At 44.5% G+C, this 17,815-nt stretch overlaps 1 protein-coding gene across 2 annotated transcripts in view; it reads left to right on the forward strand.

The window, feature by feature from the left end:
* The window catches only part of NT5DC3 (5'-nucleotidase domain containing 3), a 104,265-nt gene that overhangs the window by 52,953 nt on the left and 33,497 nt on the right, over positions 1–17,815 (forward strand). For both annotated transcript variants that reach the window (XM_068272798.1, XM_068272799.1), the window contains 5 exons: positions 90–150; positions 1,484–1,586; positions 12,755–12,856; positions 14,308–14,389; positions 16,226–16,312. In XM_068272798.1, the coding sequence (XP_068128899.1) occupies positions 90–150; positions 1,484–1,586; positions 12,755–12,856; positions 14,308–14,389; positions 16,226–16,312 (435 nt within the window). The remainder of the gene's footprint in view (positions 1–89; positions 151–1,483; positions 1,587–12,754; positions 12,857–14,307; positions 14,390–16,225; positions 16,313–17,815) is intronic.

The raw sequence follows: 17,815 nt of genomic DNA on the forward strand, positions 1-17,815 counted from the left end.
TTTTTTGTTTTGTTGTGTACCTCTCTCAGCTACCGTTAAATGTTCTTGGTTCTCTTTTTTTCTGAGTATTCTCTGTACACTGTTTTTAGGATGCCATTAGGGATGTCCATGTGAAGGGCCTGATGTACAGAGCTGTGGAGGCTGACATAGGTGAGAGTTTTCTGTTACATAGACCCATGACCTTTGTCCTGTATCTGACTCTATTGCCAATAATAGAAGCAATGCATGTGAGTTTAGTTGTGCAATAAATTATGTTGCCAGTGGCCTAATCAACTTCATGGTAGTACACTGCTTGCTATGGTGACACACCTTTTACAATCCATGGTCTGAAAGGTCAAATGCTTTAACAAATGACATTTAACTGAAAGGACTAAATGGCACAGTGATATTTTGTAAAAAGGTTGTTAGATAAGTGTGTGGGCATCATAATTTGAAAATGTTATAGCTGCTCTCCTTTTCTAAAAAGCTTTCATTGAAAAGTTCATATATGACCTGTATATTAAAATGTATTCTTCCATTTCATTTGGCAGTCATGCTTTTGTAGATCTGTCAGAAATATCAGTGAAACTCAAGGATCAGAAATAAAGGCATTGCTGCATAGCCCACCGATTACAAATTTATTGTAGCAATGTCTTCTTTTTATTAATTGAGGCTTTCAGGTACTTGTGCTCCACATGTTGTTTCTGTGTGAGCAGAGCCTCAGTTTCCTGAGACATCCCTTCCCAAGTTCAAACCTTTCTTTATTTTGAGCAGTTCAATCAGTGCAGTAGGCAGGATTAGGGTGTAGCTGGGCGTTTAAGTCCTTGGGGGGGGGGGGGGGGGGGACGTGAACCAGGCCCTTGGGTGGGTGAGGGAGGGTGCAGCAGCTGGGGAATTGGTTGAGCGAGAGTTAAAACAAACAGATTCCTGAAGCCAGCGGTAGAGAGGGTTTCAGGCTTCCATCTTCTTACGTGTCATGTGACTAGCAACCACCCAGCTGCTGCACCCTCCCTCACCTGGTAAATGGAGTGAAAACTGATCCGATCTAGCTGGCTGACCAGCAGTTAGAGCACAAGCCTATTTTATTGACAGGCCTGTCGCTCTGTTACATGAGAGGCCTGCATTGAAGAAATTAGTCACCTGTTTCATTTATGGTGGAGCTCCTTATGCATACAAATCTTGTAAACTAGAGTTGCTCTTTAAAATTGTGCTTTCTTGCAACCATGGCAACATGTCACTGCATCATCCCTGTAGTCACATTCCTCAACATGTTGGCTTATGAAAAAGGAACTATAATCTTACTGCAAGCACAGCCAAAATTGTCTAGGTGTTCTGCTGTGAATTTTTCAGTTGCATGTTTGTTCAAACCTTAGGGAATTTCAGAATTCCAAGTTGGTGGTGTTTTTGAAGTTATGTTAATCGGTTTTGCTTGATGGGGTGTACCGATGATTTATGTTTGTCATATTGATTTTTTTTTTGTTTGTTACTTCCCTATCTTCTCTAGAGAGGTATATTCGCTATGGAGAGAAGACACAAGCAGTTTTGTCAAAATTGGCAAACACTGGCAAAAAGATGTTTCTCATAACAAACAGCCCTAGCAGCTTTGTGTAAGTAAGGAAGTCCTCAAATTCATTATATGGATGTTTCTTTTTACTTTTTAGCTCTTATATATTTCAGTGGTGAATATGTGCAAGCTTCTAATGAAAATCAAATAAAAATGGTATCTCTTCGATATTGCCTTATAAGGCTTGAACATGCACGCTTACTTCTGCCCATTTCTCCCTGCTCTTCAGCAACTCGTATCAGTCTGTAACATTGATGTGTTGCTGAAAAGGGGACAGGTGCGCGGTAGTGTGTTCCGGGCCTTGGCCCATTCTTTCTATGCTCGGTACACATCTTGCTAGAGTCTACTCTGGCACAGCTGTGATGAGAGACACATCTGAATCCCTCTCCCCATGCCATGCGTCTGATTTTAGTTATATTTTTTTTCCTCCCCGTGTGCAAAACTGACCGCAATAGGCTGCAATTCCCTGTCCAAATTCACATGTAGGGAAATGCTGCAGATTGCGCAAGTGGAAACAGACCCTTTAACCACCCTTGCGTTTGATTGTTTTGCGGCGCTCGGCCGTGGGTGGGTTTTTTCACTTTTTTCTTTTATCATGTAGCTAGCCTAGCGCTATCTACATGATTCCCCCCTCCCTGCGGCATCCCTCCCACCCCTCCTATCACCGCCGGCGATCATACCCAACAGGAAATCCCGCTCTGAATGGGATTTCCTATTAGGGCTTCCCTCGTCGCCAAGGCAATGATCGGAATGACATCATCGATGTCATGAGGCCAGGGGGAGTCCCGATCCACCCCTTAGCGCAGCCTGGCGGTGATTGGCCAGGCTGCGCAATGGGTCTGGGGGGGGCCCTCTTTCGTTGCGCGTAGCGGCGGTGAGCGAGTGAAACACGCAGCTAGCAAAGTGCTAGCTGCGGGTTTAAAATGAAAATTGTCAAAAAAGACCCACTTGGGGCTGAGCAATCCACCCCGGCGGTAATGGACGAGCTGAGCTTGTCCATACCGCTAAGGTGGTTAAAGTACACTCTGCATCAGAAATAGTTTTCAATTATTATCACAGACTAATTTTACAAAGGTCCACAGCAACTGTTGAGTTAAACAAGCGTCTTGTGCAGCAGTAAATAGCTAAAATTAGTGTTTATTGCCACTTCCTGTTTTACAGTAAATGCACCCAAGGTGGACTAAAGCCCATCCTGTCCAAAGAAGTTTAACAAACTCCTGTTCATGTAACTGTTTCATATAAGTGCATGCGGTACCTATGCACAACTGGTTAAAAGGAAGCCCAGGTGAGAGACATATGGAGGCTCAACAATGCAGAGTAGTTCACCAGCCTCAGGATATTACCATGCAGATCAAGGGGAGTCCTACTGGGATGAGGGGTCCATCACACCTCTCAATTTCAAAGTCCACAAGTCCTGGATGGGAAATTTTTATGATGGTAGACATATGGAGGCTTCCATATTAAATTCCATTTAAAGGGATCTAAGCAGCTCCTGGCTTCAAATAGTTGAAAGGGCTGCCATGTTTGAGACGTTCAAAGAGTGAAGGGTTGCCGGCACTACAAAGTCTGTAGCCGTATCACTGGGTATGAGGATGGAGAGATGTTCTAAAGGCCACCTTTTTATTGCAATAAATACTGCGTGCTCATAACTGATAAATGGAGTATACACATAGGATCAGCATCAGAAAAGAAAACAGTTGAGTCAGGCACTGCAGTAATTACCATTTTAATGGTGTTCCGAATTGAAGTGAATCACCATAGTTGTATCAAAAATTGTGACATTCAATAGGTAGGTACAAAACCTCATCATCCATGAAAAAATCGTCATGTGCAAACATCTTGTGCATTCAAACAGTTGCAAGAGGAGGATGTCCTACCATATCAAAGGTGGCGGTGGTGGGTGCACTTAGCCTGGATCAGCCTCGGAAGAAGCACCGCCGTGCGAAACGGCCGTTAGGCTACCGTTTTTGCCCTGCACCCACCACCGCCACCTTTGATATGGTAGGACATCCTCCTCTTGCAACTGTTTGAATGCACAAGATGTTTGCACATGACGATTTTTTCATTGATGATGATGTTTTGTACCTACCTATTGAATGTCACAATTTTTGATACAACTATGGTGATTCACTTCAATTCGGAACACCATTAAAACGGTAATTACTGCAGTGCCTGACTCAACTGTTTTCTTTTCTGATGCTGATCCTATGTTTGAGACGTTCACTCCCCTGCTACCTTTCCACTGCCATTATTCAGGCTAGGTGTGAAATTCTTCAAATGTGACTAGTGTTTTCTGTTTGACATGCAATGGGATAGACTCAGTTTGTTTGTTCAATTAACCATCTTAGCGGTATGGACGAGCTCAGCTCGTCCATCACCGCCGATGGCTGCCGCTCAGGCCCTGCTGGGCCGATTTTACTCAAATAAAGTGCAGCACACGCAGCCGGCACTTTGCCAGCCGCGTGTGCTGCCTGATCGCCGCCGCTCTGCGGCGATCCGCCGCGAGCAGCGGCGAAAGAGGGTCCCCCCAGCCGCCTGAGCCCTGCGCAGCCGGAACAAATAGTTCCGGCCAGCGCTAAGGGCTGGATCGGAGGCGGCTGACGTCAGGACGTCGGCTGACGTCCATGACGTCACTCCGCTCGTCGCCATGGCGACAGGAGAAGCCAAACACGGAAGGCTGCTCATTGCGGCCTTCCGTGTTACTTCTGGCTGCCGGAGGCGATCGGAAGAACGCCTCCGGAGCGCCATCTAGTGGGCTTTCATGCAGCCAACTTTCAGTTGGCTGCATGAAATAGTTTTTTTTTTATTTAAAAAAAACCCTCCCGCAGCCGCCCTGGCGATCTTAATAGAACGCCAGGGTGGTTAAGTCTAATTAGGTGATTTTTTTTTTTATCAGTCTTCCATCATCTGTTGCTCCTCTGTCTGCAAGTCCTTGCGCAGACGGAAGAGGTATAAGGAAACTGCTTATACACACACACACACACACACACACACACACACACACACACACACACACACACACACACACACACACACACACACACACACACACACACACACACACACACACACACACACACACACACACACACACACACACACACACACACACACACACACATATATACACATATATACACATATATACACATATATACACATATATACACATATATACACACACACACACACACATATATATATATATACACACACACACACACACACACACACACACACACACACACACACACATATATATACACATATATATACACATACATATACACACACACACACATATACACACACACACACATATACACACACACACACATATACACACACACATATATAATATTCTCACATGTTCGGTTCACTTTAAACAATACCAGCATGCAGCTGATCTTGTCAGAGACATCTGCTCTGCACGCTTGTTCTGGTTCTATGGCTAAAAGTATTAGAGGCAGAGGTCCAGCAGGACAGCCAGGCAATGTGCAATGTTTAAAGGTAAATATGTCCGCCTCCATATATCTCTTCCCTCGGGTTTCCTATAAGAGTGCTATGAATTATCTATTTTGTGCATAGTGCTGACTTTGCCAGCAACATGGCAGCTCCATGCGGGCAAAAAACTGACATGACAAACCAGGGATGGAAGTAATAGTGGTACTATACTGTTGTAATAAATATAAATAGAATGACAGAATTGCATGCATTGCTTTGAAGAAAAAAACTACTAATACTTGTTGGTAGCAGAGACGTCTTGTTCCACTATCCCATGCCAAGGGGAGCATGCTGGCATGCTGAGGAAAGGTAAATCTTTATCTTGAGGAAAATGTTGCATTGTTCCTCAGATTAAGAGCCTTCTTTATTGGTTTGACCTTTTGTTCCAAAATGAGAACTAAATGGATGTTGCATGCATGAACAAAGAATACAGTTATACTGAGGAACAGTACCCATTCTATTGTAAGCTTGTCTGTTATTTCAAGATACAGGTAATGTTACATTTTATTTTAAAGGGGTTCTGTGTAGGGTTTTGAAAAGAAAAACTAACACTTACCTGGAGCTTGTACCGGCCCCCTGCAGCTGTCATGTCCCTTGCCGTCCTCTACGATCCGCCGTTCCCTTCCGCCGTCACTGGTCAATTATTTGTCTAACTAGACGAATACAGCTGTGGCCGCGCGTGTCCTTGCTCCCGCGTCTCTGGGAGCTTACTGTGGCGGGACGAGCGGGAGTGGGGACGCAGGGCTGTGGAGTCGGTCCAAAAATCCTCCGACTCCTCAGTTTAGGATTCCTCCGACTCCTCGACTCCAACTCCTCTAATTTGCATATTACAATTTTGTTGATTAAAAGTATGTAACATGAAATTCGTCTCTTAACTGCCAACGCTTAGGAATTTTACAAGACAACTGAAGTGAGAAGGATATGTAGACTACTATATTTATTCCCTTTAGACTAAAACTAGTCCTTGGTAAGAGTACTTGTAAAAGGTACAAACCGGAACAAAGAACATCTATCAGGCCCTAGGCAATGTAAGTGTGGGTACATGTAAGAATGATGTGCAGGTACTCTGCAGGGGAATGAGGAGATTGTAAACAGACAACACCTCTGTGTTCAATGTGCACAGCATTCTCAGTGGATTCCCTGCAGCTCTGTGAGGAGTGCATATGTAGAGTATAGTACTACTGTGTAACAAAGTAAACCTGAGACAGATGAAATTAAAGTTTTATACATACCTGGGGCTTCCTCCAGCCGCCTTCAGGATAATCAGTCCCTCGCTGTCCTCCTCCGCCACCTGGATCTTCTGCTATGAGTCCAGGTACTTGAGCCAGTCGGGCGTAGTGCGCATGCACACACTCCGCCACCAGGAGCATACTACACCTGTGCAGCACTATTGCGCAGGTGCAGAATGTTCCTGGCTGTGGGAGCGGCATGCGGCCGGACAGCGCTGACTGGCTGAATTACCAGGACTCATAGCAGAAGATCCGGGTGGTGGAGGACAGCGAGGGACTGATTAGCCTGAAGGGGGCTGGAGGAAGCCCCAGGTATGTATAAAACTTTACTTTTCATCCGTCTCAGTTACCCTTTGATTTGTAGTCACCAAATCAAATTTTAACAACATATCAAATTATTTGATTTCATCAGCAAAGGGAGTGCATACATTTGCATAAGTCAGCATCAATGCAGAACTATTTCCATCTCGTTGACCATCTCTATTAGTGACACAGCTACACATCAGGCTTTATTCTTACAGAATAGATGTTATTTAGTATATATAAGAGATTCCTGTGTACACATCATATATACAGTCACAATCAGATATGTATATCTGACCTTAAAAATACGGGGACTGCTTTATTGAATCAGCACAAGTAACTAATTTTGATTGGTTTATTTCATTTTTGTGGACTAAGCACAGCTATTACTGTATATATACATTATTTTTAATGACTATTATCTGAGAAATAGAACATTTTATCATATTTTCTATTTTAATTACAGTTACAAATTCATTAGGAGTCGGAGTCGGTGCATTTTTTTCCGACTCCGACTCCAGGCACCCAAAATTGCACGACTCCGACTCCGACTCCACAGCCCTGTGGGGACGTATGCTGCTGCGCAGCTGCAGTTGTATTCGTCTAGTTAGACGAATAGTTGACCGGTGACGGCATCGGGAAACAGCGGATCGTAGAGGACGGCGTTGGCACAGCTGCAGGGGGCCGGCAGAAGCCCCATATAAGTATCACTTTTTCTTTTCAAAACCCCCCCCCCACAGAACCCCTTTAAGTATACTGTAAGTAAAGGTTTGCTTTGAGAGAGTTTTTGATTTCTAAATGTTTTTAATCCGTAAAAACGTGTCCCTTTTACATTTTTTTTTTCTCTCCTGTGGACGAGCACATCCCAACTGGGCAAGTGCAAGTAAAATCTGTGCATGCCCAGCAGAACAAAGTGCTTGTGCGCGGAGGAATAGTCATGCATGAGTGGCTTTGTTCCACTGGGCATGCGCAGACCTTATTTGCACATGTGTTCATTGAGGGCTGGAGTGTGTCAGAAGAATTGTATTCAACGACGCAAGTTGAATTGGTGTACAGGGACCCTTTGATGGAACTGTGTGAGCTGTAACAGGATCTGGGAAGCTTCTGTACCATCCGGAGTCTTTCCACTACTATGAAAAGTATATAAACGTTAAAAAAAAAACCCCAGTGCTTAGCTGTACTTCATACACACAGCTTCATGCCCATAGTTTATTTCCTCAGCCCAGTGCAATTGTTTGTGATTACTTTTGATGGCAGTCTCCTTTATGCACCATCTTCTCAAGGATGGTGACTTCAGCAATTCAGCAATGTTTTTGGCTGAAAAGTATTAGACTGATTGCTTTTTGTTTTCCTACTTCTTGCATTGGACTCTGCACAAAATGTGCTGCACAGCTGTACAGTGATTGTGTGGGTTAACGGTCTCCTGAAATGTTCACAAAAACAAGTGTTTTTTTTTTTAGCTTTACACCTTGAAATCCAATCTTTTGCCAAGGTGTCCAGGATGTTCAACCCCTTTGGGACCAAGGACGTTAGATCCTGCGTTTGGCTGTATGCTGCTGACAGGATGTAACTGTTACTGCCCTTAATCCCAACGCTCCCGACCCAATCTCACTCACCCAAACTGGTAGATTAAGCTGTCATATGACAGCTGAGATCTTCCCTCACTGATCAGGAGCCATGGCGATTGGCTCCTGATCATGTGATTTACTATGATCGCCGCTGATCGTAGTGATCACTAAGCTGCGTCGGCAGAAGGAAATAAGAGGACAAACTCACCTTTCGTGACGTTCCTCTGGAGATCGTCGCTTACCCTCTCCGCTCAGCCCGGCATCCAGCCTCGCACTGCCTCTAGTGTCGCGTCCTGGCTTGATGCATCAAGCCGGGATCCGGTACTTAGTGGCATTGCGAGGCTGGGTGCTGATGAGGGTGGAGGTGGGGAGAGCTGCTTGTCGCTTGACCTGGGGAGGTGAATGACTGGCTTCCTATACTGAGGACACCTAAGCCTGTCTGTCTATACTGGGGATAACTATTCCTGCTATCTATTGTGGGGTTGCCTATGCCTGGCTAGCTATACTGGAAACCCTTTGCCTGACTATCTATGCCTGGTTACCTATACGGGGGTGGTGCCTATGCCTCGCTACCTTTATAGGAGGCACCTATGCCTTTCTTCCTATACATGGGGCATCTGTCTGGCTACCTATACAGGGAACACTTGTGCCTGGCTACCTAGGGGGCACCTATAGCTGGCTACCTAGGGGGCACCTATAGCTGGCTACCTATACTGTGTGCACCTATAGCTGGCTACATATACTGGGCATCTACAGCTGGCTACCTATACTGGAGGCACCTATGCCTGGCCACCTATACATGGGGCACTTACAGCTGGCTACCTATATTGGGCGGACTATATCTGGCAACCTGGCCTGCCTTTTACAATTTCTGGCTACCTATACAGGGGCCACCTATGCCTGGCTACTGGGGGCACCTATGCTGGGAGGGGGCTACATCTGTCTACCTTGCCTGCCTTTCCGATTTCTGCTGGGGGGGGGGGGGGGAAGAGGTCTCCCCCCATCCAAAGTTTAGCAAGGGGGGGCCAGTGATTTCTAGTTATGCCCTGCATGGGACAACCCACTAGATCACCGGGGGGTTAAGGACCCACTGGACCACCAGGGAATTAGAGTATACCCACATACAAGCATTAATACTTACCTGAAGCTTCCTTCACCCCCCGTGGGCTCCATCGCTGTCCTCCCAGGATGCTCCTATCCTCCTCTGGTCGGGCCCAGTCTCTTTCTCTAGTTGTCCCAAGGCATTCTGTACTGCGAATGTGCCCCACAGCCGCACGTACCCCCATCACGCTCATAAAACCACCCACTTTTAAGACCACACCCTTAACTTAATAAAATTAACCTTTTCCGTTAACCCTTTCTTTCTTATTTTCCTATTAAAATATTTGTATTTTTTTCAGTTCAAGGCTAAAAAACTGTAGCAACAACCCACCTTTATTTAAAATCAAATAGTATCAACATACATTGTGACAGGAATATAATTTATGTTTTGTGATAAACAGGAGAACTAGTCCCATACATTTTCTGGTTTTTGTGTGCAGTAACACTTTTTATTTTAAAACTATGATCGTTAAAACTAAAAACTCTAAAAAAAAAAACTAAAAAAAAATTTTTACTACTTTTTTGATTTGAAAAGCATAAAAAATAAAATCTTTCTTGGACAAAAAAAACTTCCCAAAGACCATTTTTTTTCCTGAAAAAACAAACCCAAAACGATATGTATATCTCTTTGTAGTCTTAAGCAGTGGTAAAGTTATTGCTGATTGAGTAGGGACATAGCTAAAATGTTAAAACTGCTCTGGTCCTTAGACGTTTTTATATGTCGGTCCTGAAGTGGTTAATAGCAAAATATTTTACAGTATTTTTCGGAAATAAGTTCCACTTTCCTCACCAAAAAATGGGGAGGAAAAGTCTCTGCGTCTTAAAAGCTAAAGACAGGGAGTCCTTGTATTTGCCCCCCCCGTGTGGTTCTCCAGTCCCCCGCATGTCTACTCTCCTTCCCCTGTCGGAATCGCATGTAGTGTGCAAGAGGCCTTAGTGTGTGTGTGTGTGTATATACAGTGGCTTGCAGAAGTATTCGGCCCCCTTGAAGTTTTCCACATTTTGTCACATTACTGCCACAAACATGAATCAATTTTATTGGTATTCCACGTGAAAGACCAATACAAAGTGGTGTACACGTGAGAAGTGGACCGAAAATCATACATGATTCCAAACATTTTTTACAAATCGATAACTGCAAAGGGGGGTGTGCGTAATTATTCAGCCCCCTTTTGTCTGAGTGTAGTCAGTTGCCCATAGACATTGCCTGATGAGTGCTAATGACTAAATAGAGTGCACCTGTGTGTAATCTAATGTCAGTACAAATACAGCTGCTCTGTGACGGCCTCAGAGGTTGTCTAAGAGAATATTGTTAGCAACAACACCATGAAGTCCAAAGAACACACCAGACAGGTCAGGGATAAAGTTATTGAGAAATTTAAAGCAGGCTTAGGCTACAAAAAGATTTCCAGAGCCTTGAACATCCCACAGAGCACTGTTCAAGCGATCATTTAGAAATGGAAGGAGTATGGCACAACTGTAAACCTACCAAGACAAGGCCGTCCACCTAAACTCACAGGCCGAATAAGGCGAGCTCTGATCAGAAATGTAGTCAAGAGGCCCATGGTGACTCTGGATGAGCTGCAGAGATCTACAGCTCAGGTGGGGGAGTCTGTCCATAGGACAACTATTAGTCGTGCACTGCACAAAGTTGTACTTTATGGAAGAGTGGCAAGAAGAAAGCCATTGTTAACAGAAAGCATAAGAAGTCCCGTTTGCAGTTTGCCACAAGCCATGTGGGGGACACAGCAAACATGTGGAAGAAGGTACTCTGGTCAGATGAGACCAAAATGGAACTTTTTGGCCAAAATGCAAAACGCTATGTGTGGCGGTAAACTAACACTGCACATCACTCAGAACACACCATCCTTTGGGGGTGCTTCTCTTCAGCAGGGACAGGGAAGCTGGTCAGAGTTGATGGGAAGATGGATGGAGCCAAATACAGGGCAATCTTGGAAGAAAACCCCTTGGAGTCTGCAAAAGACTTGAGACTGGGGCGGAGGTTCACCTTCCAGCTGGACAACGACCCTAAACATAAAGCCAGGGCAACAATGGAATGGTTTAAAACAAAACCTATCCATGTGTTAGAAAGTCCAGATCTAAATCCAATTGAGAATCTGTGGCAAGATCTGAAAACTGCTGTTCACAAATGCTGTCCATCTAATCTGACTGAGCTGGAGCTGTTTTGCAAAGACAAATGGGCAAGGATTTCAGTCTCTAGATGTGCAAAGCTGGTAGAGACATAGCCTAAAATACTGGCAGCTGTAATTACAGCAAACGGTGGTTCTACAAAGTATTGACTCAGGGGACTGAATAATTATGCACACCCCACTTTGCAGTTATTGATTGTAAAAAATGTTTGGAATCATGTATGATTTTTGTTCCACTTCTCATGTGTACACTAGAGATGTTGCAAACGGTTCCCAAACCGTTCGCCGGCAAACATCTCAGAATCTCTGGGCCCTGTACTACTTCCGGGTTGTTATGACCCGGAGTAGTACGCCTGTGCTGGCCCGGTGGTGCGCGTCCTAGATCGTGCTCCTGTTGCCGGGGACTTTCTGCGCATGTGCGTGACGTCACGCTCATGCGCAGAGAGTGCCCGGCAACAGGCGCGCGATATAGGAGACGCACCGCCGGGCCAGTGCAGGCGTACTACTCCGGGTCATAACGACCCGGAAGTAGTACAGGGCCCAGAGAGATTCGCACGGCGACCGGTTCGGGCCATCTCTAGTGTACACCACTTTGTATTGGTCTTTCAAGTGAAATTCCAATAAAATTGATTCATGTTTGTGGCAGTAATGTGACAAAATGTGGAAAACTTCAAGGGGGCCGAATACTTTTGCAAGCCACTGTATATTATATTATTTCTTTTATAATCTATTATCTTTTTCCTTGGTTTTTGCCCTCTAAACCTAGGTGTGTCTTATATTCCGAAAAATACATTAGTTTCTAATGTAACTACAAAAAAACAAACTAAAACTTAAAGGAGTTGTCAGGGAAATTATAATAAACGCTACTTACCGGGGGCTTCCTCCAGCCACACGCTCCCAGGACCTCCCTTGCCGTAGCTCTGCCCGCAGCCGTTTGCCGGAGCTCCGACCCGATCCCCAGCGATGACGTCAGAGCGACCTGGGGGTCGCTCTATACTGCGCCTGCGTGATCGGCGCTGTCAATCGCCGCCACGTGGGCCGGAGCGGACTGCCCAGGCTGCGACGTCATCACCGGGGACCGGGTCGGAGCTCCGGCAATTGGCTGCGGGCAGAGCTGCGGCAAGGGAGGTCCTGGGAGCTTGGGACTGGAGGAAGCCACCGGTAAGTAGCGTTTATTTTACTATAATTTCCCTGACAACTCCTTTAAAGCGATCTTTCATAGAACTGAAAGAACCTGTGTCCATTACTACTTCCATGATATCTATAGTAATACATTTGAATGCATTGCTAGCACCCTTTTATACTGATTGGAAATGTTCAGATTATTTTAAATAGGAATTTGCATAACTGTTACAGGAACAAAGGCATGAACTTCATTGTTGGAAAAGATTGGAGGGATCTTTTTGATGTCGTAATTGTTCAAGCAGACAAACCTAATTTCTTCAATGACAAAAGGAGGTAAAAATGTGAAAAAAAAAGTGGCTCATTTTGTAACTCCTAATTTTCAGATTTATCGTGCTAATGCTCTTCAGTCACCGCTATGGACCTGGCAGTGGTTGTATACTACCAGAAAGAATTAGGACACTGCAAACATTAAATACTTTTTTATTGTATGCAATATAAAAAGAGCTCCAACCAGCATACAAATAAAGAAATCCTATACACTATACAGCATGTGCTGTCAGGTAACAGTCCGCTGAAAGTGACATTCAAATGCTTTAAAGGAAACCTGAGCTGGAACATTTTTAAAGCATTTATACTTACCTAGGGCTTCCTTCAGCCCCATTTAGGCCAGTGGCTCCCTCGCCTACCTCTTGGGCTGCTCCAATCGTTCGCTGGCTGGCCTGGTTTCTTCTTTCGGTCGCCGCAAGTCCTGCTGTACTTTGCATGCCTGACCCCGCGCACGCTCCTGTCATTGGGAGCATTCCTACGTCTGCGCTGGCACAGAATGCTCCAGGACGACTGTAGCATGATAGGGCATGCGCAGTGCAGCACGACTGAGCCAACTGTAAGATGAAGGCGGGCTAGGGGACGATTAGAGCAGCCTGAGTGGATGGCAAGGGAGCAAATGGCCTATAGGGGGCTGGAGGAAGCCCCAGGTAAGTATAAATGCTTTAATAATTTTCATCTCAGGTACACTGACATTCAAAAACATTAGCAGCTGAGCAGTCCCAATATATATCAAGTAATTCCAGTCTGTCTTCCGTGAGTGCACTCTATCAGGTTTTGGTAGACCTTGGTAGCTTGTTAGAGTATAAATCAAGATCTTATCACCCTTCCACCATGAACAATTGGATACACAACAGGATATACCACTGGCACCTGTGAGGTGTAAAAACACTCCCTCAATCTGTACTGCAGAATTTGTAGCATTTCAGTTTGCAGCCTTCAATTTAAGCCTGGAATCTGTCCTCGCAGTAGTTTGCAGAACAGACAACCCCAGGTATTTTCTGTATAATTACCTGCTTGAAAGAAGCTGTGTTATTTTTCTGTATATTATTATATACTAGGTGGACCTAAGCCCATTAATATAACGGGCTCTAGTCCCTCACAACCCAACTCCCTTCCAGCTCCTATGATCGCACGTCAGCCCGCATACCCGCGCATGTACACCCACGTACCCTTCCCCCCAGCCTGTCGTCCTCCTGTACAAAAGGCTACACATGCGCAGTTGCTAAAACACACGGACAGAGGGACAGGAGGATGTCGCAGGGACTGAGGGATTTTAAAATATAAATATGTGTGTGTGTGTGTGTGTGTGTATAATATATTATATTAGTACACATTCATTTTACTCATTTATATGTCTTTCTCTGCTCCTGTCAGCCTGCTCTGTTGTATCCGTTCTCTGTTATTGCTCATGTAAGACCAGTTTTATTACTCCGTTTTCTGATTTCCACATCTTCCAGACCTTTCCGTAAAGTTACTGACCGAGGTATTTTACTATGGGATAAAATACACCAGCTTGAAAAAGGCAAGACATACAAGCAGGTTTGTTGTGTATTTTTTTTCTAAGCTAAGCATTATGAATACCGTAATCTTTACTAAATTATAAGCTATTTATGTACAGCTGTATCATTATTGCATTGTAATCCCCGCCTCCTATACTCCGGGTGAACATAGCTGTAGTTTTAGGCAGCACATTTACAATCACATTCTCGCCATGATGTGATTGTGAGGTGATGGCGTGTTTTTGGCGTGTTGGATCTGGCGACTCTTAAAGAAATGCTATCAAGAAATCGATTTGGGAAAATTTTTTTATCCAATCTCTTTATTAATGCAAAAAGTGTTCAGTACAAAAATGAATGGATTGATGTATGTCACCTGCGCTGACTGGCCCCAACTGCCCGAAGATAACAGGGCATCTACCGGTGCATCCAGGAGGCTGAGGACGGCGGCGAGGGAGCGATCTGCGCAGAAGGGGCAGGAGGAAGCCCCGGGTATGTATAAAACTTTTACACCCTTTTGTCTCTGGTACACTTTAAACAGATATCCTTTTGGTTATACAGAAGGTTGTGAACATTGTGGTGAAACGCTAATTAATAAACATATTATAATTACTTCCGATTCTTTGCATTTACTCTTAGAGAAAGGGTCACTGCTTTAGAATGCACAAAGCACCTCTTGCCTGCTGCATGACAGATAAAATCCTGCGCACAGATGAATGACGTCTGGGGACACACCAAGCTCTAGTGCTGAGATTGCAGGCTGTGATCTCAGTCCTGTACATCTCTACACAAGAACCTTTAGAGCCCATCCACTCTACGGCGATTAGTGGACGATTCTCGCTAATCACCAAAGCGCTAGTGCTTTTTAAAGCGTTAGCGCAATTATAACCCTATGGCAGTGATTTCACGTATAACGGCAATCACAAAATGTGTTACCTGCAGCATTTTGCTGCAATTCTCGAGCGATCGCGGTACAGTGCTTTAAATATGTGCTGAATCACGATCGTCTGGAATCGCGGGAGTGTACAATGGTTTTACCGCACTAATCGTGGTAACCTCACCCGTGCGCTACTTTGTAGTGTGAATAGGCCCTTATTGCAGTCAAGGACAAAGAGGAAACTGCCTGTCACGCTCTGAGATAGCTCCTTGTCTGAAAGAGGCCTAGAAGTTGTCTCCCCAGCTGACCACTGAACCGCACACTTGCAGAGCAATTCAGCGTCCTGTCTGCAGCAGGCGTTCAATTTGGGGAGCAATTTAAATGCAGCTGGATCGCAAAAAAACTATTCTGAGCATGGCTGCAGCCAAGCTTAGTTGTGACTCTGTGTGTGTGTGTGTGTGTGTGGGGGGGGGGGGTGTTTATGCAGCCAGTGCAGGAGAGCAGCTGACAGGCGGTGAATTCACTGCTTGTCAGCTGCCCGTCTGGAAGAGGTCTTACTCACCTGGCCGTTTGGAGCTGTAAAATACAGCGAGATTTAGTATTTATAAAAACACTTTCTGCGATAAAGACAAATTACTTGCTTTTTCTTGAAATGAAGTTATCAGATATAAAATGGCAAATGAATAGCTGCACTTTGGACCAGCCAGGCTTTATTTTTGCCTTACTTGATTACCAAAGATCAGAGGCCGAATGTTGAGCTCATCACTTAGCTGCTGACCTCTGCTTGTCCAGTCAGCAGACTGGGGATTGGATTTGCCCATGTTTTGATGATAAACTGCTGAACTAACTTTACAGCTGGTTATCCCTATCCCTAAGATAATACTCAAAAATCCACATCACTAAAGTGTGACCTGTTTTATTTAAATTGTTTCCTTTAAATATTTGTGAATTATATTGATATTAGTCCATACTAATATGAAGTACATCTATTTATTTTTTTAGGGCAATTTGTTTGAATTCCTGAAGCTGACTGGTTGGGTAGGATCAAAGGTCTTGTACTTTGGAGATCATATATACAGTGACTTGGCGGTAGGAAGGCTTCTTATCTACTTGCATATCATACTGTTTAAGGAATTTGAGACGTTGTTTTGTTTCAAAAAAATGTGCATATGTAACATCAGAGGAACTGTAGTGAAAATAACGTCATTAATAAAACTGCTTATTTTTTAAAATGTTGATTTATAAAATATTTGGCCAATGTTTGCCTATGGTAAAATCTTTGCTCACCCTGATTTACATTCTTAAATTGATCACATGTGGTGACATCTTTACTGCTGTCAGGTGATTTCAGCAAAATGTTCAGTTACTGAGAGTTCCGAAGCCTGTACAAAATATACCTAATCTCCCAGAATTAATGCTGGTAGGGCAGGGCTACATTCAATATACAGCAATATATAGTCATAGGAAGTGTTTCTCATTCTGAAAACCTGATCATTAATGTACAAATACTGGAATTATTATTAATAGTGGGTATCCTGAATAATTTACTGCATTCCACTATATGTCAAAACAGTGCCTCTTTAAATTAAACTAATGGGTAGAATGCTGTGTCTGATGAAATGCATATTTCCCTATGCTTCCATGTCATAACACTTGGGTAGATGCCTTGCCCCCTCTACCCCATAGGATCCCGTAATTATACATTTTAACAGCTCCTCCTCCCCCCCCCAGTCTTTTTTCCTCGATCTCACCTCACCTCATGGGACCCACTGCTTGGGGCAAGGTTTGCCTATCATTTTTTATTATATTTTTGTATGCCCTACCTGGCCGCTTAAATAGTGGCTTATTTGTTTTCATGACCATGTATGCTATAAATTAGTAAGGTCCCCTCATCTTGACTGGTCTTTGAGGGAGGCTGTGGAAATGTATATAGTCTAAAGGACTATTGTTTTCCACTTACAGCCGCTTTCCGCATTACCGGGTGTACGCCTGGCTTATAGCATTAAAAATGCTAAGTTACGGGCGCAGTGGGAGTTTAATCACCTGTTTTCTCTCTAGGCCGTTCCTTACCAGCTGCACAGGGAGCTCCGAGTGAAGCGCAGACGTCACTTCCGGGTGACGCACTTCCGCCCACTACCACCGCTCAATACAGAAGCGGGGTAGTATTGGGTAGGCGGAAACTAGCGATCTCCATAGCAACAGGTCTCGCTCGAGACTATTGGAGCCCGGCATCCAGGGGGCGGCCTTCCAGGCAAGGAGGAGATATTTAGAGCCATAGACATGGCGTTCGGCGGCCATAGGAGTTTGCTGGTGCGTTGGACACTGCTTCTTCGCCTCCCAGCCATGGAGGTGCCGGCCACTATTCCTACTGAGGAGGATATTGCTACCCCGCAGCAATGTAAGTGTTGTTTGATGTTTAAAAAAAAAAAACGTGTTATATATTATAATAGGGGGGATCTCTATAATATAGCTTCATGTCAGTAGTTAGTACTATTGTTTCTTATCTATTTCTTTTTTCATTTCGTCAGCTACTTCTGCTGGTCCTATTACTCCCACTGCGCCACCATTAGACCAGCGTCGGGAAAGGTATGG

This window comes from Hyperolius riggenbachi, chromosome 3 (genome assembly GCF_040937935.1).
Source record: "Hyperolius riggenbachi isolate aHypRig1 chromosome 3, aHypRig1.pri, whole genome shotgun sequence".
Classification (NCBI taxonomy): Eukaryota; Metazoa; Chordata; class Amphibia; order Anura; family Hyperoliidae; genus Hyperolius; species Hyperolius riggenbachi.